Source organism: Anthonomus grandis, chromosome 10, assembly GCF_022605725.1.
Source record: "Anthonomus grandis grandis chromosome 10, icAntGran1.3, whole genome shotgun sequence".
Classification (NCBI taxonomy): domain Eukaryota; kingdom Metazoa; phylum Arthropoda; class Insecta; order Coleoptera; family Curculionidae; genus Anthonomus; species Anthonomus grandis.
The window spans coordinates 10996932-11016191 of NC_065555.1; the positions used below are offsets into that span (position 1 = coordinate 10996932).

The 19260-nt window shown below is 31.1% G+C and overlaps 1 protein-coding gene across 4 annotated transcripts in view; it reads left to right on the forward strand.

Annotated features, from left to right (window-relative positions):
* Positions 1 to 1038: 1038 nt before the first annotated feature.
* Positions 1039 to 19260, forward strand: part of LOC126741069 (microtubule-associated protein tau) — a 31280-nt gene continuing 13058 nt past the window's right edge. For 3 of the 4 annotated variants that reach the window (XM_050447376.1, XM_050447373.1, XM_050447375.1), the window contains exons 1-7: positions 10679 to 10777; positions 15021 to 15470; positions 15947 to 16116; positions 16187 to 16375; positions 16438 to 16571; positions 16687 to 16839; positions 17091 to 17134. In XM_050447376.1, the coding sequence (XP_050303333.1) occupies positions 10694 to 10777; positions 15021 to 15470; positions 15947 to 16116; positions 16187 to 16375; positions 16438 to 16571; positions 16687 to 16839; positions 17091 to 17134 (1224 nt within the window). In that variant the 5' untranslated portion in view covers positions 10679 to 10693. Of the gene's footprint in view, positions 1136 to 10678; positions 10778 to 15020; positions 15471 to 15946; positions 16117 to 16186; positions 16376 to 16437; positions 16572 to 16686; positions 16840 to 17090; positions 17135 to 19260 lie in introns of those variants that run through there. The other variant, XM_050447374.1, reaches the window with a different exon arrangement.

Here is a 19260-nt window from a genome sequence, read left to right on the forward strand (position 1 = left end):
AGTAACTAGTAATAACTAGTAATACTATAATAACCTTAAAATGTTTCTTTTCAATAACTCTTCAATTCTTCTCTGATTTTGTTATCAGATGAATATTCTAAAATTCAATTTTATCACTAGTAACTCAACAATAACTAGGAAAACTTACTCCCTATTTTATCAATAACTGTTCAGTATATGGATTTTAGTCAATATTCATTATTAATCTTGCCATTATTGTACATTGTTGCACTATCCCTATTTTTTTTGATTGCGTATACAGAAATAAAATAAGTACTTGAGAAGATCTACAGTCAGTAAAATTTAGTATAATTTTAGAGAAGTATGACAGGATGCTTATTAATTTGAATTATTTTGATAATTTTAAAATTTAAACATAATATTAGATGTTAAAAATAATCCCGATCCTGTATCATCGAAAGTAGCTTTTAATAATGCGGCCAGTCAAATAACACTTTATCTTTTTTTATTTTAAGATATTCTCGAAGTTGTGAATCTCGTTCCTCTTATTTTCCTCTGCATCTCTAAGAGCGTTCTTCCTGATCGTTTTTAAGATTTGCTTTTAAATTAAGTAGGTCTTGGTTTTTTTGTTTTCTGTTTCGTCTGTCTTTTTCAATTTTTTTTAGGTCTTCTTTCATAGCCTTAATTAATTCTTCATTTTTGCCTTTAGATCAGCTTTAGTGGCCATTAATAGATCTTTCTGTTACTTCTCTTGTTCCTTTTATCCTTCTCTCTGTTTAAGATGGATTATGATAGAAATGTATTACTTAAACCCATTTTTTTACTAAAACTTCCGGTTTAGTGATTAATAATATTTTGTTTAAATAGTAAATAGGCAAGTTTTCTAGCACGAATAATTCTCATTGAATGGGATAGAGTTATACATAAAATCTACAAAAGTTTTCCCCCGATAGTCGATTAGTAGGAGGGCCGGAAATCTTGCTTTTCGGACTTTACCCTAATAGATTTTTTCCTATTAAGTTTCAAAAAAAATTAAAGTATACAATAACAATAATAAATCGACTTTATTTTAGCTTAGCGAAGAGCAGCTAAAGCAATAAACTCAACCTAAGAGAGCATGTATAAAAAGAGTGTATTCCAAATATTAAAAATACGGAAATTAATATTATACAGGGTGAGTAAAGAGGAATGCATCAAACGCCAGGTGAGTATTGCACATGTTAAGATCATTTTAAAAACCCCATATGTTTTTATGCGATTCTCATTAGTATTTAAAATATAGCATACAAACGAAATTTTAGACATTAACATGGTTTTAATTATAGCGCTGTTTTTTAACAAATGTTTAAAAATACCGCCATTAACCTCTTAACATAATATTCTACTTGGTCTGCGAAGGGCCTTTGTTGCTTTTCTAAGTAATTCATGTCTTTCTTTGACTAACACTGCCGCATTTCTGACGAGTCAGATTAGAGGCTCCCTAATGTCTACTTTCACTTTGTACATCTCGTTTTTAAATCAGCCAGCCCTACAAACGATAGTCCAGTGGTGCAAGGTATGGAGATCTTGGAGGCCAACGAATAAACCATATTTGCATATTCTAAATTTAAATAGATCTGTGGGATTTTATACGACTTTAATCATACGAACTCGGAAATAAACATATCAAACACACTGTCACTGACACTAACAGATGTCAGAATAACAAAACGGACCAACTAATCGGTTCTTATAGCATTTGTGATAAGAAGCGCTTTTTAAAACATTTTGATTACGCTATAATTTAAAAACAAGTTAAAATCGGATAAGAAGATATGGGTTTCTGAAAATTATTTTTCGGCGTACAATACTCACCTGAAGATTGGTGCATTCTTTCTGACTCACCCTGTTTACTATACTATATACAACTGAAAGGAAAGAAAGAAAAACAACATTTAAAAATGGTGATAGAGAAAAAAAAGTAGACCTTGAATGTTATAGTATAAATATTGGCTAAATAATGTATTTTTTTAAATTTTCAATTAAGTGACTGTTAACAAATATTATCCAGCTTACTGCAAATTAAGATGTTGTATACTTTAGATATAAGATAAGAAAACCTGCCTTGAAAAAAATCAGTAAGGTGCTTTGGTATGTTTATAAGGTTATTTAGTAAATCGAGTGGGGGCATTTGTCTATTACATGTCAAAATAAGAGTCTATTTCTCAGTTGTGCCGGTAAATTTGAGGTTAGCAGACAAAACAAACGAAATGTATAACATTTGGCAATACTGTTTATTACGCCCAGCAAGTTAAAGAGTTTATACTTAAAATTGTCCTGCGCCCTAAGACTATAAAGATTTCTAAATTCCTTTTTAAAGATCTTTGTAGTACCTTTGCCAGTTTACTATATGAGACCGGAATTTAAGTTTGCTGTCTATGCTAAGACCAAGCCATTTACATATGATTAAGGAAGTACAACACTGCTTGCAAATTGGCATTTTAAACCCAATATTGGTAAAAACCCAATTACTATTCGAACCAAAGAAAATGATAAATGCTTTTGAGGGAGTTAAATTTAACCCATTGTCGTTTGAATAGATTAGTATATATTGAAACTAAAAGTACACGTTTAGCTTCAAAAACTGGCATATATGTGGGTATCATTGGCGTATCTCATTATTAAAAATATATGTCACAAGTATAGATCACAAAAATTCTTGTAATTCTTGTAATAAAAAAATATTTAATTTTTTGTGTACAATCTTTAAGTGTTAATAAACGTCCTTGGAACTTAAATTTTAAATTATAATTTGAAAAATGATTGGTCCTAGAATGGAGCCTTGTAAAACGCTTATAGAATTAGCACATCGAATAAACCATCATCAAGTCGAACAAACTAAGATCTGCCGCTCAAATAACTTAAAAACTTTTTTTTTTAAATTTTCTTAGTATAAACTTGTGATTCAATTAACTAAAAAGAAAAAGAATGAATAAACACAGCACTGTTCAACAATACCAACCTTACATAACATAAAATAGCACTGGATAGCAATAGTCACAGTGTCAAGTAACAAAAAATTTTCCCAAAGCTTCCACGCTCCTCAAAGCAATAACATGAGAATATTGATTAACCACTACAATAACTTAACTAAAAATGTGTCATGGATATAATTAGTTCGATGTGAACAAGAAGTAAAGGGCAGGAGCTATTAGCACAGTCTAACAAATCTATTTGAAATCTATATAATTTGCTATTAGAGAGGATATTATTGTGAAATACCATCGGGTATATATGTTTGCATGTTTCAAGACTTTTTAATGTAATTTGTTGATATAAATGCCATTGTAATTGATGGGTATTTTATTTTGTTCAAAGATAATAGATAAAAGATAAAAGATAATATAACTTAAGAATATATTATGTGGCACGGTAACTTTACAAATATATCTTATTTTAATGTTCACACAAGGGCTCTATTCCTGACTTGGACGTATAATTGAGAATACCGCAAATGGACTGAATTAATATTTTGAAAATGTGATCACCAAGATTTACTTCCAGATCGTTAATTTGTGACAGACTCAATATGACATTATGAACAGCATATTGGTAATTTAAAGGTTTAGTCGTAATTTTAACCAAATACTATAAACGGTAATAGCGGTAAACAATAAAATGCGGGATTAGGATTTCAACTGCTATCGTACATTTAAATTGTATATAAATTTTTGTACTTGTAAATAAATATTTGAAAATAAATATTTTTTTAGAAATAAATTAAAAATTGGACTTCAATTTAAGTCAAAGATATACCTTTTCAAATTTATGAATGGGTATAAATTCATAAAGGTATATTATGACATCTTATTGATCAATAAGATACAAGAACTTTTTACATAAATATGGATTTAGGTATTAAATTAATTTTGACAAATATTTGACGTATTTTGATGTGTAAAACTTACTAACTTGTCCCTTGACTGATATAACTTTTTAGCTATTGATCCAATTTGGTTTGAATTTGGTATTCGGGGTTTAGTTACGATAAAAATAATGATTTTTAACTTAAACACGTAAATAAATAAGTTTTGTATAATACCTAATAACCTCAAAGCTGATCTCCACGAGCCACAAGTATACAAGCGAGTTGACTATACTTGTTTTTTTTAAGCAAATTTTAAATTAAAGGTGTTACTATATTTAGAAAGTATGCTATTTTAAACGGATTTTAATTAACCCCCCGTCAAAACAATAACCCTGTTTAAATATTAAGATTTTCTACGAAAAATAACAAAATATAGCGTGCGCTCTATTTCTGTTCCCCTTTATGAATTAAATAATGGTACGCTTATTACTACTACGCATAAAAATATTGATCTACACCTTTTAAGAAATAGGCCTCATGAAATATAGGTGTGACCTAATTCCTGTAAAATTAATAGTTAACCTTTGAAAGAGTTAGAATAAAAATTATTAAATTTTATTTACTGGAAAAATTTCAAGTGATTTAAAAACTAGTGTAATGATTCCAATACCAAAGGTAACCACTCCAAAGATTCCTGCAGATTTTCGACCAATAAATTTATTGCCTGTCATTCATAAAATTACAGAGACAATTGTATGCCAGCAGTTGAGACAATACTTTAAACAACATAAACTATTATATATTGGACAGTCAGGGTTTAGAAATAATCACTCTTGTGAATCTGCTCTTCAGTATATGTGTGAGACATGGCAAAAAGACATTAACGACAAATTAGTTAGTGTATTTGTGGATCTCAACGCGCTTTTGAGACAATAGATCGTAATATTCTTCTTAAAAAACTAATATATTATGGTGTGTGTAATAGAGCTTTGGACTGGATTACAAATTATCTGGATAAGAGGTATAATGGAGTATGTATAGGACAAAAGTTTTTAAATAAAATAGAAAGTATTACAGATGTACCACAAGGTAGTGTTCTTGGACCGCTGTGGTTCATTATTTATATAAACGATATCTATACTGTTTTACAAAACTCCTTCGTAAATTTATTTGCAGACGATACAGTAATTTGTGTTTCCGGTAAAAATTCCAAAGAAGCTACAAGTATTTTTTATTCGGAATTTAACATTTTCTATCAATGGCTTTGTAAAAATAAATTAAAACTAAACGAATCAAAGACAAAGTGTATGCTAATAGATACCAAAACAAATTGTAAAAAATTCATCAGTGTTTAAATATTGAAATTAATGAATCAAAAATTGAATTTGTCAGTGAAATAAAATATTTAGGAGTACTCTTAGATTAACAATTAAATTTTCATGATCATGTAAATTATATTTGTAAAAAGATTGTCAAAAAAGCTGAGTTTTTAGGAAAATTTCTAACTGCTTGTCTTAATGGACTAAAATGTTAGTATACACTACAATCATTTTGCCGCGCTTTAATTACTGTTCCTCGTTACTTATATCTTGCACTCAGGAACATCTAAATCAATTACAACTTCCAACAAAATAAAGTAATGCGATTTGTTCTTAACTGTAATAAATATACACCTACAATCAGATGCTTCAAATATTAAAATGGCTTCCTCTAAAGCAAAATATTCTTCAGGCAAATTTTGATTCTAATTTATAAAATAGAGCCGGATTTATGCCATCATATCTGCAACATTTTTTAGAGAAGATACAACTTTCAACAATATAATATAAGGTCAAGAAATGATTATCATATTTCAAGAGTTAGATCAACTTTATTGCAGAACTCATTGTTTCTTGAAAGGTTGCAAGTTTTTAACTCTCTTCCATTAAAAATCAAAAACGCAAGTAATCTAAGATAATTTCATATGAATGTTAAAAATCATTTATTAAGAAATAGCGTTATGTAATGTACAATATTTATGTATTAATATAGGTGTTACCTTTTTTCTATGCTACTAAATTTAGCAAATTAAATGTATTAGCCAAGTGCTAAATAGAGAATATTATTATTATATTATTATTAAACTAATTAAATTTGTCTTAAGGGCAGGCAATACTTTATTATAATTGTGATTTCTATAATCCTCTTTAATTTAGAAACTTTTGAGCACATTCATAAATTAGGTCATTTGATGTTATATCTACCCTACTGAGTGAATACATTTTATCCAGAACAGTTTGTCAATAATAAGCAGAAATAGAAATTACTAGATACTCTAGAACCTACTGTCATTTGTCTATTCATTCAATTTTAATTCAGAATCTACCCAGTGTGGGTCTTGTAGAACACTTGATGCAATAAGTATTCATAGATATTTACTCTTTAAATGCAATTGGAAAGATCCTAATGCGATTGAGCTATTAATGTTCAAAGTACTATGACGCCATTAAAATTAAAAAAAAACTGATGATTTACCCAAGACTTTTGACTTGGGTGAGTCAGAGTAAATGGCATCAACCGGATACTTCCTCTTTAATGCTTCCGACAAAACCTGTTCATATATCAAAATATTAGTTACTGGAAAGTAACTTGAGGCTAAACTATGGTGAGCTAAAGAAAAAGAAAAATTAGCTAAAGAAAAATTTTTACGTTAAAGAGTTCCTATAACTCTCAATATTATAATGTTTATAGAGAGGTAGTAAATTACTACTCACTTGTACTAAATAGACAGACATTATATTAAAAGAAACATGTCTGTATTCATAGAAAAAACAATATTCTAAATGATATTATAACTAGATGGAAGTTTAATAGTCGACTAAATAACAATTACACACAAAACGTCTCTCCTTAATAAAAGTTAATTTTCTTAAAATATTTTGGCACCGTGCATTACAAAGAAACCTTAACTAAAGCTCTAAGTGCAGTCATTTGTTCCTACAGCACCGCAAACACGCATCATATTGTAGCACTGAATTATTATCACCCCTAGAATTGCATGACTAAATAAATTATTCGTGGTTTTAAAACAATTTTCAGACGCTTTTAACAAGGAAGTTGGTGTCGAAACAGATTCTATAGATTAGTAGGAGTATTGGATCACTTTAACTAGAAAGTAGTTGTAATTTTAAAATGTATAAAGTAAAAAAATAGTTTATCTATTAATTAGCCTTTGGTCTTATTCCACATAGTAGAGTATTGTCAAATTGCAAGAATGAGTGAAACATTACTTGCTGATTTAACCGATTACTTAAATTAAATTTTCATCATTATTTTCCAGTTAGTTCTTCCTTACTGGTTTTCGTGGCTTCCTATCTTGTCCTTTTGATTTGAATCCACTTGTTTGTGATGCTTTTAAATTTATTTTAAATAATTTCAATAAACCCTGTCTGTTCACTAAACTAATTCCTAATTCAACAACATTCTCAACTCAACTAATGGAATTAACGAAAGCAGCCTCAAACAATTAAAAGTAATTAAATCTATTTAGTTTATATTCCAAAAATTAGTATAAAAGTTTAATTTAATTATTAGTTTTGCAACTACTAATTTTGTAATAAAGGTGATTCAGTGAGTTCATAGTCATAAAAAATCTTCAATTTGAATTACATTAATTAAGTTTTCACCATCTGCCTATTCACCTTTCTTAGAGGTGATTATTGAGAATTGACAGTAGCCTCCCTGGCATACTTTTTTTATTTATTATTTTATCAGGTTGCTTCTTTTACTTTAAAAGAATAATAAGAAACATTTTTATTTATCAAAAACCATCGTTACTACTTAGATTGTTAGATAATATATGTTATGTTAAATTTTTCCAAACACCCAGCTCACCCCTTTCACTGCAATGTCTTCAGCTTTCTTCTCTTGTCTTTTATTAAATTATGATTATCTCTATGATTTTATTAATTCCAATTCAATTCTAGATATTGCGCCTTACTTAAATAAATTTGTGATTGCGAAGAGGTTCTTTTTTTGAACATTTACGACAATCTACCCTGCTTGTTAAAAAATTCTTCCCTGATGCGTGTGTAAATTCAAATGAATTGAACGACATGTAGTCCTTGTAAGTTTTGTACATTCTTCGATGAATAACTTAAAGAGATTTATGAAAGTGACTCACAGTTTTGAATCATAACATTTCTTTGATGCAGGTTTCTTAGATGACAATTTAAAAACTTGAAATGTCTTTATATTAGGAACGAAAAACTGAATAAAGAAACGCTGAAAACAGTTTCTATAAAATCAAGGGGGATAAAAATAAGCATATTATCCCACCCTTATCTACAACCCGATAGTCGAGGTGAGATACACCCCTAAAATCTTAACTATAAAGGCGAGTCAAGTAATACATCATCTTGAAGCTCTTGAAAAATGTTTTCCAATGATACCATAGAAAGCCACATTTCAGAAAATTCTTCTCTGTTTATCAAGGAAAACACTATTTTGAAACTTTTTTATTATCATTAATTAACTGTTGAAAATGATTTCCATTATTTTGAAAACAATGATAAGGCCTTCCTTTCCTTTGGGCCCTCTTTTTAAATTCTTCACGTATTTTTACAAATGTTTCTCTGGATATGTCACGGCATTTCTGAACTATTCTATGATGGAGTTGCTCTAGTGACTCAGGTTGCATTTTAAAAACTACAGATTTTAGGTGACTCCCCAAAAGAAGTCAAAAGTTGTTAGTTCCGGGGTCTAGATGGCCATTCAATAGACTCCCAATATAAGAGCCCAAACATTAATTTTCTGGGAGTACTAGGTATGCCCTTTTCGTGTGGATTCTCGTCATTCCGGTTTTGCTTACTAACATGCCTATTTAGGAATACGCATCACTGAAGGAAATATTTTTAACTGGTCGAGGTTCTGCCTTAATTCTATCTGTCATTATCTCAGAAAACTGGATTTTTCTGTCCCGGGTATCGTCACCACGTACTTGCAGTATTTGCAGCTTATAGTGATAAAATGTATAAAATTCACGTACCTTTCTTACTGATTCACGAGATAATCCAGTTGCTACAGCTCCTTGACTAGTTGATAAAGTTGAATTCATTGCAGAATGACTCATAATTTCAATTTGCGCGTTAGATCAAAGATCTCTGTTGATTTCTCCTTTTATTGGTGACAAAACCAGTTTCCTCAAATTTGGCTACTAGTTGGTAATATCGACCTTATATTTTTGCCTGGATATCTTTCGTTAAAACGAAGAATTTTCTTAAATTTAGCTTTCTATGTTATCATTGCAAGCAATTTTCAAAGCTTCATGATGTATGAAGACCCACCCGACCCACCTTTCTATTTATGATTTTGGGGATGAATATCACCCTGTTCAAGGCGCTTCAGATAAGGGTGAGATAATATCCTCGTTTTTCTTCCCCTTTGTTTTAAAGAAAATCTTTTTAGCGTTTTTTAATCAGTTTTTCGTTCTTAATATATGGCCGTTTCAAGTTTTTAAATTGTCACCCTGTATATATATTGCACACGTGGTTAAGTACACCAATGTGTATGTTAATTAATTTGTATTCGAGCAGCTTCTCTACCTCTTAATTATTTAATCTATTTTTTTTACTGATTACCTTAATCAGCCCATCCTTTACTAGTTTCAATTGATCTTTTTTGATGAGCTTTCTTTTTAAGTGACTTCCTTAAATTTATTGTGAGCTGTGAGACGATCATACTTACATCATCTATTTCTAAGCACTTGTTTTCTTCTTCCTCCTCTTTTAATTATCTATTGGATTTGATTCTTTTATCCAATCTCTCTTATAACTAGAGAAAAGTTCTCTAATTATATAGGCAGATGATGTTGCTGGCTTTTTCTAAAATCTTTCCATATACGTTCCTGTGAGCTCATTCAATCTACTCACAGAAATTCCAGAAAAATCCGCTTTCTACTTGATAAGTCTATAAAAAACCGACAACCTCCTTGGCATAACCCTCTGCATCTAAAAAAACTTTGCCAGAGGAACTTTAAGCAATGAGCATGTCAAGTCAAAGCTTACTAGCCTTTTTCTATATTCAGATTAGTTAATCTTGCTTACGAAATCCGTCGAATTCTTGACGTAAGACTCTGTGAATAGTAGTAATGAAGCAAGGTGCTAGTTAAGCCGAGCTATAGATTGAACAACCAGGATCACTAGCAATTGGTGTCAACGGGATATCAGCTTTGGTTTGATATTCCCAGTAGTCCACGACCAGGGTAAAGCTTCTGAATTAATAATGTTCGTTTTAATAGGAGATGATATGGTCTATGTTTTGATGATTTTTGATATTTAGATTATGTTGGATCAGTATTCTGCATAATGACAGTTGTATTCAGGTTATCCACAGGTAAACTTATGTCCTCAACTTTTCAGATAAAATCAGCTTTGGCGAATCCTCTTTTAAAGTCTTGTATGTCTTTAAAGTCTATTGTAAATAATTTCATGATATCTCTTCCTTTAGGTGAATCAGTTTCATTATGAGTACCTATTTTCAAGTTTGAGTCCTAGACTGAAGTCTTCCATTATGTCCATAATGGCATTCTTTTAATATTATTAAAAGGTTTAGGCATAGGTTTTGTGTTCTCTATTTTATTTACTTATTATTTATTTACTTCTCTATATTATTACGGAACGGTTATATTTGCTGATAATTACACCCATCAATCTGGACACAATTAAAATAAACGCACCTTAGTAAACGATTGATTTTTAATACATTTTATCTGTTCACTAAGTAATTGTTAAAGTGCAATAATAATAATTATATCTTTACTACACAGCACAGTATCTTAGTGACAAATGTAACAACAGTTTACAGTAAAAATTATAAAATACATTATTTCAGTACCCATTTTCAAGCATGGCTCAGTCATTGTCTAATGGACCAATTTTGGATGGTGGTAATGAAAAATTAATAAAACATGAAAGTAGTGATCAAGATGTGGTAAGAAGGGCTAAGTGTAATTTAGATGTTGAAACACGATATATACAGGGTGACTCAAAGTTATTGTTTAAATTAAGAAATTATAAAATTTTGAGAAGCCTTGTCTTAGTATAAATTTTGCATACAGTAGGTCTTTCTTTTTTAAAATTGCCTTAATTTATTTATTCTGTAGGCACTTTAAATTTGTGTTTTTTTTTTTGTAATGTTAGATATTAAAAAATTATATTTAGGTATGTTTAGTTGGGTGTTTTTGTTAGTAGATTTTATCGAAAACGCTAATTTAAATAGAACCTTGTTATATACGTGTCCTTGACTATTAGAAATAAATATCCTCGGTTTACAAATATCGCTTTTTTGATCCCTATAAAAAGGAGTAGTAGTTTTATCCCTTTAAAAATCTAGTTTCGTGCCAGTCTGTACCAGCCAATTTCTAAAATAAAGTCATATTCCCAATATATCGTAAAATTCTCTATAGTTATCGTAAAATTTTAACAAACCACAAAATTTTCCCAAACAAAATTTTCCCAACATGTCTGAGGAAAATAAACCTTACTTTTAGTTTCAGCGACCTTTTAATAGCCTTTTCATAAATTACACAGGTTTCCTAAGATGCCCCAATTTGAAACCAAAATTTATTACTTTTAGGTATCATGGAAATGTTCCTTTTGGAAATGGGGTTAGACCTAAATCCATTTCTTTACCCCGCCAAATGAATTTTAATTTAGAAATAGACTTATTGATTGGTAGCGAAAATATCCATATACGTTCACTGTTCGTGATGTTTTAACTGGAATTCCTACATTAAAGAGCATAAATAGAAATTACTCTTAGGTAATTGTTTTTATAGGTAGGTCTACATACGAAATATTATTATCATCACAAACCAATAATGGTTTCAATAAACAACTAAATTGTTTTAGGAATTGTAATTCTGTTATTCTAAATGAATATAACTTTTATATTATAGAATTCAATCAAATTATCAGATCATCAGATTCAATAAAAATAATACAGATGTAAAATAGATGTATCTATTTCTTGTCACGTCACTTTTGACTTTATTCATAAATTTTTTCCTTTAATAATCCAACATTCCTTTAATAATAAATACTCTTTCTATGTAATGATTTTTCCTTGCATTTAAAATAATCCTCAATATCGAAAATCACTTCTTCATTGAAACCAAATTTTTAGCTTTATTCTCTGCAACCGCCGTCACTAGAAGAGACTAGGCTGAGTGGTGAAGTACAATTTGTTTAATTTGGCCATCATTTCTACAGGCTTATGACTGAAAGCTCTATGCAATGCAATATTAACCATACGATTGGTTCTAAACCACACAGCCACACTCTAAGAAAACGTATACTCTAGTAAACGTATAAGACTGTAATACAATATCCTTAAAATATAAGGAAAAAGTCAAAGGAAAACCATAAGGCACAATCAAGCCTAGTCATAACCTGTCGAAGGCCTGTAATTAAGAACCATCTATATATATTAAATCTCTTTTGCTGAATTTTCTTTTGTGGAGAAATTGGTGCTATTCAATTTACACGTTCAGGTATACCATTTAATCTACACTGGAATCAAAAACTCTAGGAATAAATGTTCGAGGTGCATCTAATGCAAATACAGCTGATAGATACTCTGGAAAAATACTGTTTTACACACCGATTGAAGGCAGTTCTACAAGAAATAGAAAAAGGAAACATATCACAACATTATCCAAGTGGTAGTACTTTCATGTTTTAATATTTATCATTCGTATACTTAGGAATGAATCAGATACAGATCCAATTCATAAATCCTCAAATATTGTCACACTCAGCTTAAACATGTACATATTCCAACGCTCCTCTAATAATTCTCTTTTTGTAGAATTTCTTTGCTTTAAAAATAGGTTTTAGAATCGACAGTAATTCTTCATTAAATTCACATCTATTTCCTTAGAGATCTAATCAATTTTTTAAGGTTCGCCAGTAGTCACTGGAGATCAGATTTGAAGATTTCGCTGGCTGGTAAAGCATTTGCAAGCAATATTCGTGCAACTTCACCATCTTTAGCAGCAATGTATGACTTTTAGCACATTGTCTTAGTGAAATCATACATTTCAATTTGAGGACGTTTTTTTGTTACTTCCTCATGCAATCGATACCAACAATGAAAATTCATGAAACTTTGGAAAATTCTTTTAAAGGTTGATATTACCAAAAAAAAAAACATAAGCAATTTGATACTGAGGGCGTGGTACCACAGGAATTTATCGTGTTAATTTTTCTTGTATTAGAAATTAAATGTCGTATGCCTTTTTCTTTTTTAAAAAACGTAAAAACTAATTAAATTAACTGATTAGGCTATCCTGAGCAATAAATTGCTTTATGGCTGTCTATTTATTTCCATAATATTATTTTTCTTATTTCGTTCCTACTCATACCTGAGCCACTGCTTAAGAATAAATTTTGCAAACGCGCTGTGCAATTCAATAATAATGATTCAAATATGATCTTTCTAAACCACACAGGCATATCGTAGTGGTAAATATATACAAGAATACAATACAATATCCTTAGATTAATAAAAGAAAAATAAACAGAAGCTTTACATCAATCTCACTCGAGGTCTTTTACATTGTAATGAATAATAAAAAATTAGTAGAATAGAAAAAGCTATTTTGAATTTTATTTTATGAAGAAATTGGTGTTGTTGAATGTGTTCAGGTGTATATCATTTGATATATTTTATATTCACAAATTTATCTTCGAGAGCTGGTGTATTAAATGCATATGCAGTTGATAGATCAGTTTGAGAGCAAGTGCAGTAGATGCAGATGCGGCTGACAGATCCCCTGCAAAGAATATTGTTTTACAGAAAGTTCTAAAAGAAATTTGGCGCTCTTGGAGAGTTTGAATCAGATTCAGATACAGATACAATTGATAAATTATTAAAGAAGTTCTATAGCAAATAGTAAAGAAGAGATGCTACTTTCATTTTCAAAAAATACTATGATTTTTTTTATAATTTTCCTCTGGTCAACCTACTACTGCTAATTCTACTACTTGTAATAATTTTTGGGTCACTTAAATTCTTAATTCATGTCAGCTTAATTATGGAAAACATTAGAGCTTGCAGTAAGGTATTAAAGATTTTATTACAGACTGAAAGGCTTTTAAATAATCTGTACGACCGAGTTACCGTTGAAACATCTTTTACGAAATTTTCAAATGAATCTATGTTAGTATATTTTGTCCTTCCAATCAGGAAGTCTGCATTTGATTTGTCAGTCATAGTCCTCATACGAAATTTGCTAAAGATTGTTTCAACAAATTGGGAAATTTTAGATTAATATAAAGAGCTTTATACTTTTCTTGATATTTGTCATGTCTTAAACCCTCAAAGTAAATTGCGAGCGTAAACAAGAACCTAAAGGATATTAAAAATTTCATGAACAGAATAGGTGACCAATGTGGAAATTCTGAAAACTTGTAGAAAGATGTAAGTTATATAGAAAGTGAAAAAGAGAAAACTTCAATATCTCGTCACATCAGAGAGGTCCGAGGAATGAGATTTTACAACTCATGTTGCATAAAAAAATCTTTAAGAAGAATAATCTTGACTTAGAAACTTAAGAATGATTTCAAGTCATCTGATTTATTCAAGGTATCATTTTCAAAAATCCAAATAGCAATGATAACAGAAGAAGAAAACAGTATTCTACATCATCTCTTCAATTTGACTTATATGTTATATTCAAGTAACCCAGTAAGAGTTAAAAGTATGGCACAAAAAGACCTCTGAGGATTTTATGCTGGATACTATACCATTTGCACAAGTTAAAGTCAAAACAACTGGCACCATTGAGCCAGTTAGACTTACCACTCCTATATGAGAGCTACCATACCATGACTTGTTTCTCTCATTTTTAGCTAAACAGAATCTTTTCTTAAGTGTGATAAATATTTTATGAAACTGGTGGTAGTAATAAAATAGTAGTATTAGTTTTCTTGGTTAAGTTTATTCAAAATTTAGTAACTACAACTCAGTTACAACCTGTGTCAGAAACTTCTAGTTGTAGCATGTGACCAGTTCAATTAACGCTTTCCGGTAGCAATTTTTCACTCGTAAAATAGACTCACCTTTTATTTGTTAGTTGCCTTAAGGTATATACAACACTAAATATGTATTTGTGCATATAGCTTTGTTGTTAAAAACAGTTAGTAAAACCTTACCTTTATTTACTACCTAGAATATCAAATTAAACTCTCAAGACCAACAACCATTAGCGACCGCTCCATCGCCTCAAACGAGCGGGCCATTCTTAGTACGTCCGCCGCTATCCAGATCAGACAGTCGCACAAACTTTCAGTATCGCCCTCCATTTGCACCTGCAGGGGCACCGCATTCAATTGGTCCGCAAATATTAAGCGGACATCAAGTAACTGGTCCTCTTAATAGTGGGCCTCACTCCCTCAGCCCACAAGTAATAAGTTATCAGTCAGGTAGTCCAGTAAATAGTGGATATCCATCTAGCCCTCTAAACAGTGGCCCACAGTCAATTGGACCGCAGGTGCTGAGACCTCAACTATCTGCTGGGGCGAGATCTCCAGTAGGTGGGCAAACTTTTGTACAAAGGGGACCACCTTTGGGACCAGGTGGAACTCAAGGGCCAAGAATATCTCCACAAGGAAGTAATCCGGTTAGTTAAAATATAATTGGAATTAGGACACGTACAATTTAAAGTTTCTGCAAAGCTCTTTAAAGATACTGAGCTTCGAGAAAAGATGTTTTTAGATGTTTTTTTTTTAGTAGTAGAGATGGCTAATGTCGTTAACCTTACTGATTATTCTGGTATCAAATAATACTTAATTTATTTAGGCTTAATATCTCTAAAGCAGAATATCATTAAGTCAATATAATTTCAAATCTTTAGTGTCAAATAATGGTTAGAAACAATTGGTTGGACAATTGATGATAAAACTGCGCCACTAATCAAGGGGCATCCAGAAGCATCTTTCTTCGTTTAGTCAGTCTTGAGTAAACTTGCAACATATTTAAACTTTAAGCAGCAATTTGGACTGCTTCTATTTTAAAGTTTTTGGATTTTTTTTCGAACTTAACGCAGCATCTCTCGTAAGCTCGTTTCTTGGTAGTTTATCGATAATAAACTCATAGGTGCCTTCTCCCCCTTATCAACAAACTCACGGCCAGAGGCCTATATTTAGACCACAAAGTCCCTTTTCAAGACCACCTTTGCTGGCTCAGAGGCCTCAGGTTTATCAACAAAGTTCAGTGCCCGCTTTTAATAGGCAAAGGCCGGGCTTTGACGAGCAACCTCTTTATAGGTAAGTATATTTGTTATTCATATCAAGCATTTTTTTTCGAATCCAAGGCACAACATACACATATTATTAGGTCTCAAACTCTGGATTCTTCAGAGTTGGACGTACATAAATATGCGGAGGAAAATATTAGTCCTCCAACGGGGGATCAACGACCTCCGTCTGTCGCGTCCATTGGAAGAAATCATAGTATAAACGCAAGTCCGACTCAGAATATGGATAGAAAAATGAGCAGCAGCCAAGAAAGTGTTAACATATCAAGGCAAGACTATTTGCCAACAAATATTGCCAGAATAAAGCAGCTCATCTCACTTTATTTTTTAGACACAGTTCCCAAGAAAACGTTTGCAAAAAAGAAGAAAATATTCCTTCACGGCCTGAATCTAGATCAGGATCCAGGATGGGAAAGATCATGGAAAATGAAAATACACAAAATCGGAGTAGACCCGAGAGCAGAGGTTAAAAAAGCAAATTTTAATAAATACATTTTTCCCATATACATTCAAATAATTGTTGCTCTGCAAGGGTTTCTTTTAAATATTTAGGTTTTAATAATTTGTATAATTTTGATAGGCGAGATAGTAAACGGAGATTTTAGCACTAAATCTCCGAATAAGGAAACTTCGAACCATGTTACATACGTAACAACGCCCAGAGTAGAAGATCTACAAGAAGAAATTAAAAGACGAGAAGCGCGTGATATGGAATTGAAACTTAAGCCAAATAGTATGTTTAACGCAAAGCCACTTTTAGTTGGGCTTTATATCACATTCTTATATTTAGCAGCATTTTTGGCCAAAAACTCATTATCATATTATTTTTTATATGCTATGTGTGTGATTTTTTTAAGCCTGTTACTGCAGCTGAAGAAAATCCATTATTTTTATAAATTTAATCGCATGTTTCCTTTTTTATCTTAAGCACTGCAAGTTCTTATAAATGATTTAATCATTCCTTACACATGTTTCTTTTTACAGAGGGCGATAATGACAGTGGAGTGGATGAATCTACGCAAGGCAATGTAAGTAATAATATTTCGTTTCAATAAAATGTTATCTAAATATAGTATACTCCTTAGAAACTTTATATAAGAAGTTGTTTATATGTATACATAATATAAAAGTTACGTGATATTAGGCTTTGAAATATGTATTTATATAGTTGTTTATGCATAATTTAAATGGCTAAGGTCTGTTTTTTCTTATTTTTTAGTTTTTTTAATTGTTAAATGATGATTATAGCAAAAAATCCACTTAAATAGTGCTATTAGGATTACATGGCGCTTTCCGAATAATACTCTATTACCACTTTATTCTTAGTATTTAGCCAAGATACATTCAGCAACGTCTCATATACATACATGGTAAGAATCTAGGGATATTTCGAGTACACAATATTTCATTTTCTATGTTAAACTAGATTGAGCAGTGCAACATCATATTTCGCAAATTTACTAATACAAACCGATATTTTTTCAAATAGTTCTTTCATAGAAAATATAGAGTTAATCTCAAAAAAAAAAATTCATAAGTAGGTATACCAAGTATGTATAAGGAGTTGATCTGTTTATCTGCAAATGTGCTTTTAGTAATCTTTTAGACGTATGATTCAAATAAAATTAAATGTTGAGAACTGTGAAAAGCATTCTTAAAGATACTTTAATTGCTCCTCAATATATGATGTCCCATGCTTATCGTATGATTTCTTCACGATAAACCTCTATAGAAGGTGAAAAATAGAAAATAAAGGTAGCCGAAGGCCTTGGAAACGAGTCTATCCCAAATAAGCATATTTGGAAGCATAATTATTGACATCTTCTACTTCCCGATAAATCATATATCGAATCGTTTGGCTTATATCTAGATTTTCGAACGATGGAGTGCACTTAACTTATGTTTTTTTAAATAAAATCACTTAGAAAGCAATATATAATTGATTGCCTAAAACTTGAGCCATCAAAGGCATTTCAAATTGCTCTAAAAACCCAACTTTATGATTACCTGAGAACAAACTTTCTCTTTTCTCCCGGCAATTTCGCTTTCAAGTCTGAAGCCACTGGAGTTTATGGTGGAGGTATGTGATTTGTGTTGCTGTGATCTCTTAAATGCTTTCGACTATGTGTCCCACTAGATCCGGCCTGCACAGTTTCTTAGCAGGTTCTTTAGTTACCGTAAACAGGCAACTACTATCTTTGATTTAAATCATATTGTAGAATATTCTTGGGAATATATTTTAATACCACCTTAAAGTTTGATAAACACATCGATATGTCTATTGGCCGTTTATCAAAAACAATATTTTTGAAAAATTTGTTAAATTCACTAGTTCGACAAACCCTGGTCTAAGGTTATGTATAGCTCTATTCCAGTCTGTCGCTACTTATTGTCCCTTTGAGAATATTTGCCCTACTGAAGACAACCATGAGGCATATTACAGGAGTGGGCTATAATGCTGATGTTAGATTAATTTTCATGATCATGATCATACCATGTAGATACATTTGTGAATTTCTTTGTCTACTGCTACAAAAATTTGGTTGGAGTATAACGTCAATTGAAACTAGACAATGTAGTCAGATGAAGGAATTAAAGAAATTTTACATATTTCACTGTAATGTGTATCAGTAGCTTTAGTAGTCCTAAAGGGAGTAAAAAATAAGTTTTAACCCCTAAAAGGGAAGTTTACCAACTATTTTTTTTTTAGAGACAAACGTATTCGTTATAAACATGTTAGTTATAATAGGTATTTTATCCCAGTTATAGCACAACTAAAATAAAATATGGTCACCCTCTCTACGAAGGCAGGCAGGCACCTCTAAAATGCGCCCCTTCTTGCCTCCTCAACTAATTTAATTGATTTTCTATTCAGAGATTTTCATCTTCATTGCTTCCCTCTATAAAAATAAAAAAGGAGTATTAGAATATAATAATTAGGATGAAATAATTGACAAACACACGTTTTATTAATGCAGTCTCCGTGGCAAACTTTGCAGGCGAGTGTGCACGGGATTGCATATTTTTTACAGCAGCATCTATTTGTGTCACAGCCAGACTGACAACCACACCTATCCAGATCATTAACTGATGCCCATATCCAGTCTAGCTGCGACCAAACTGGCTCAAGGAACCATCTTCCCGCCTCTTCCAC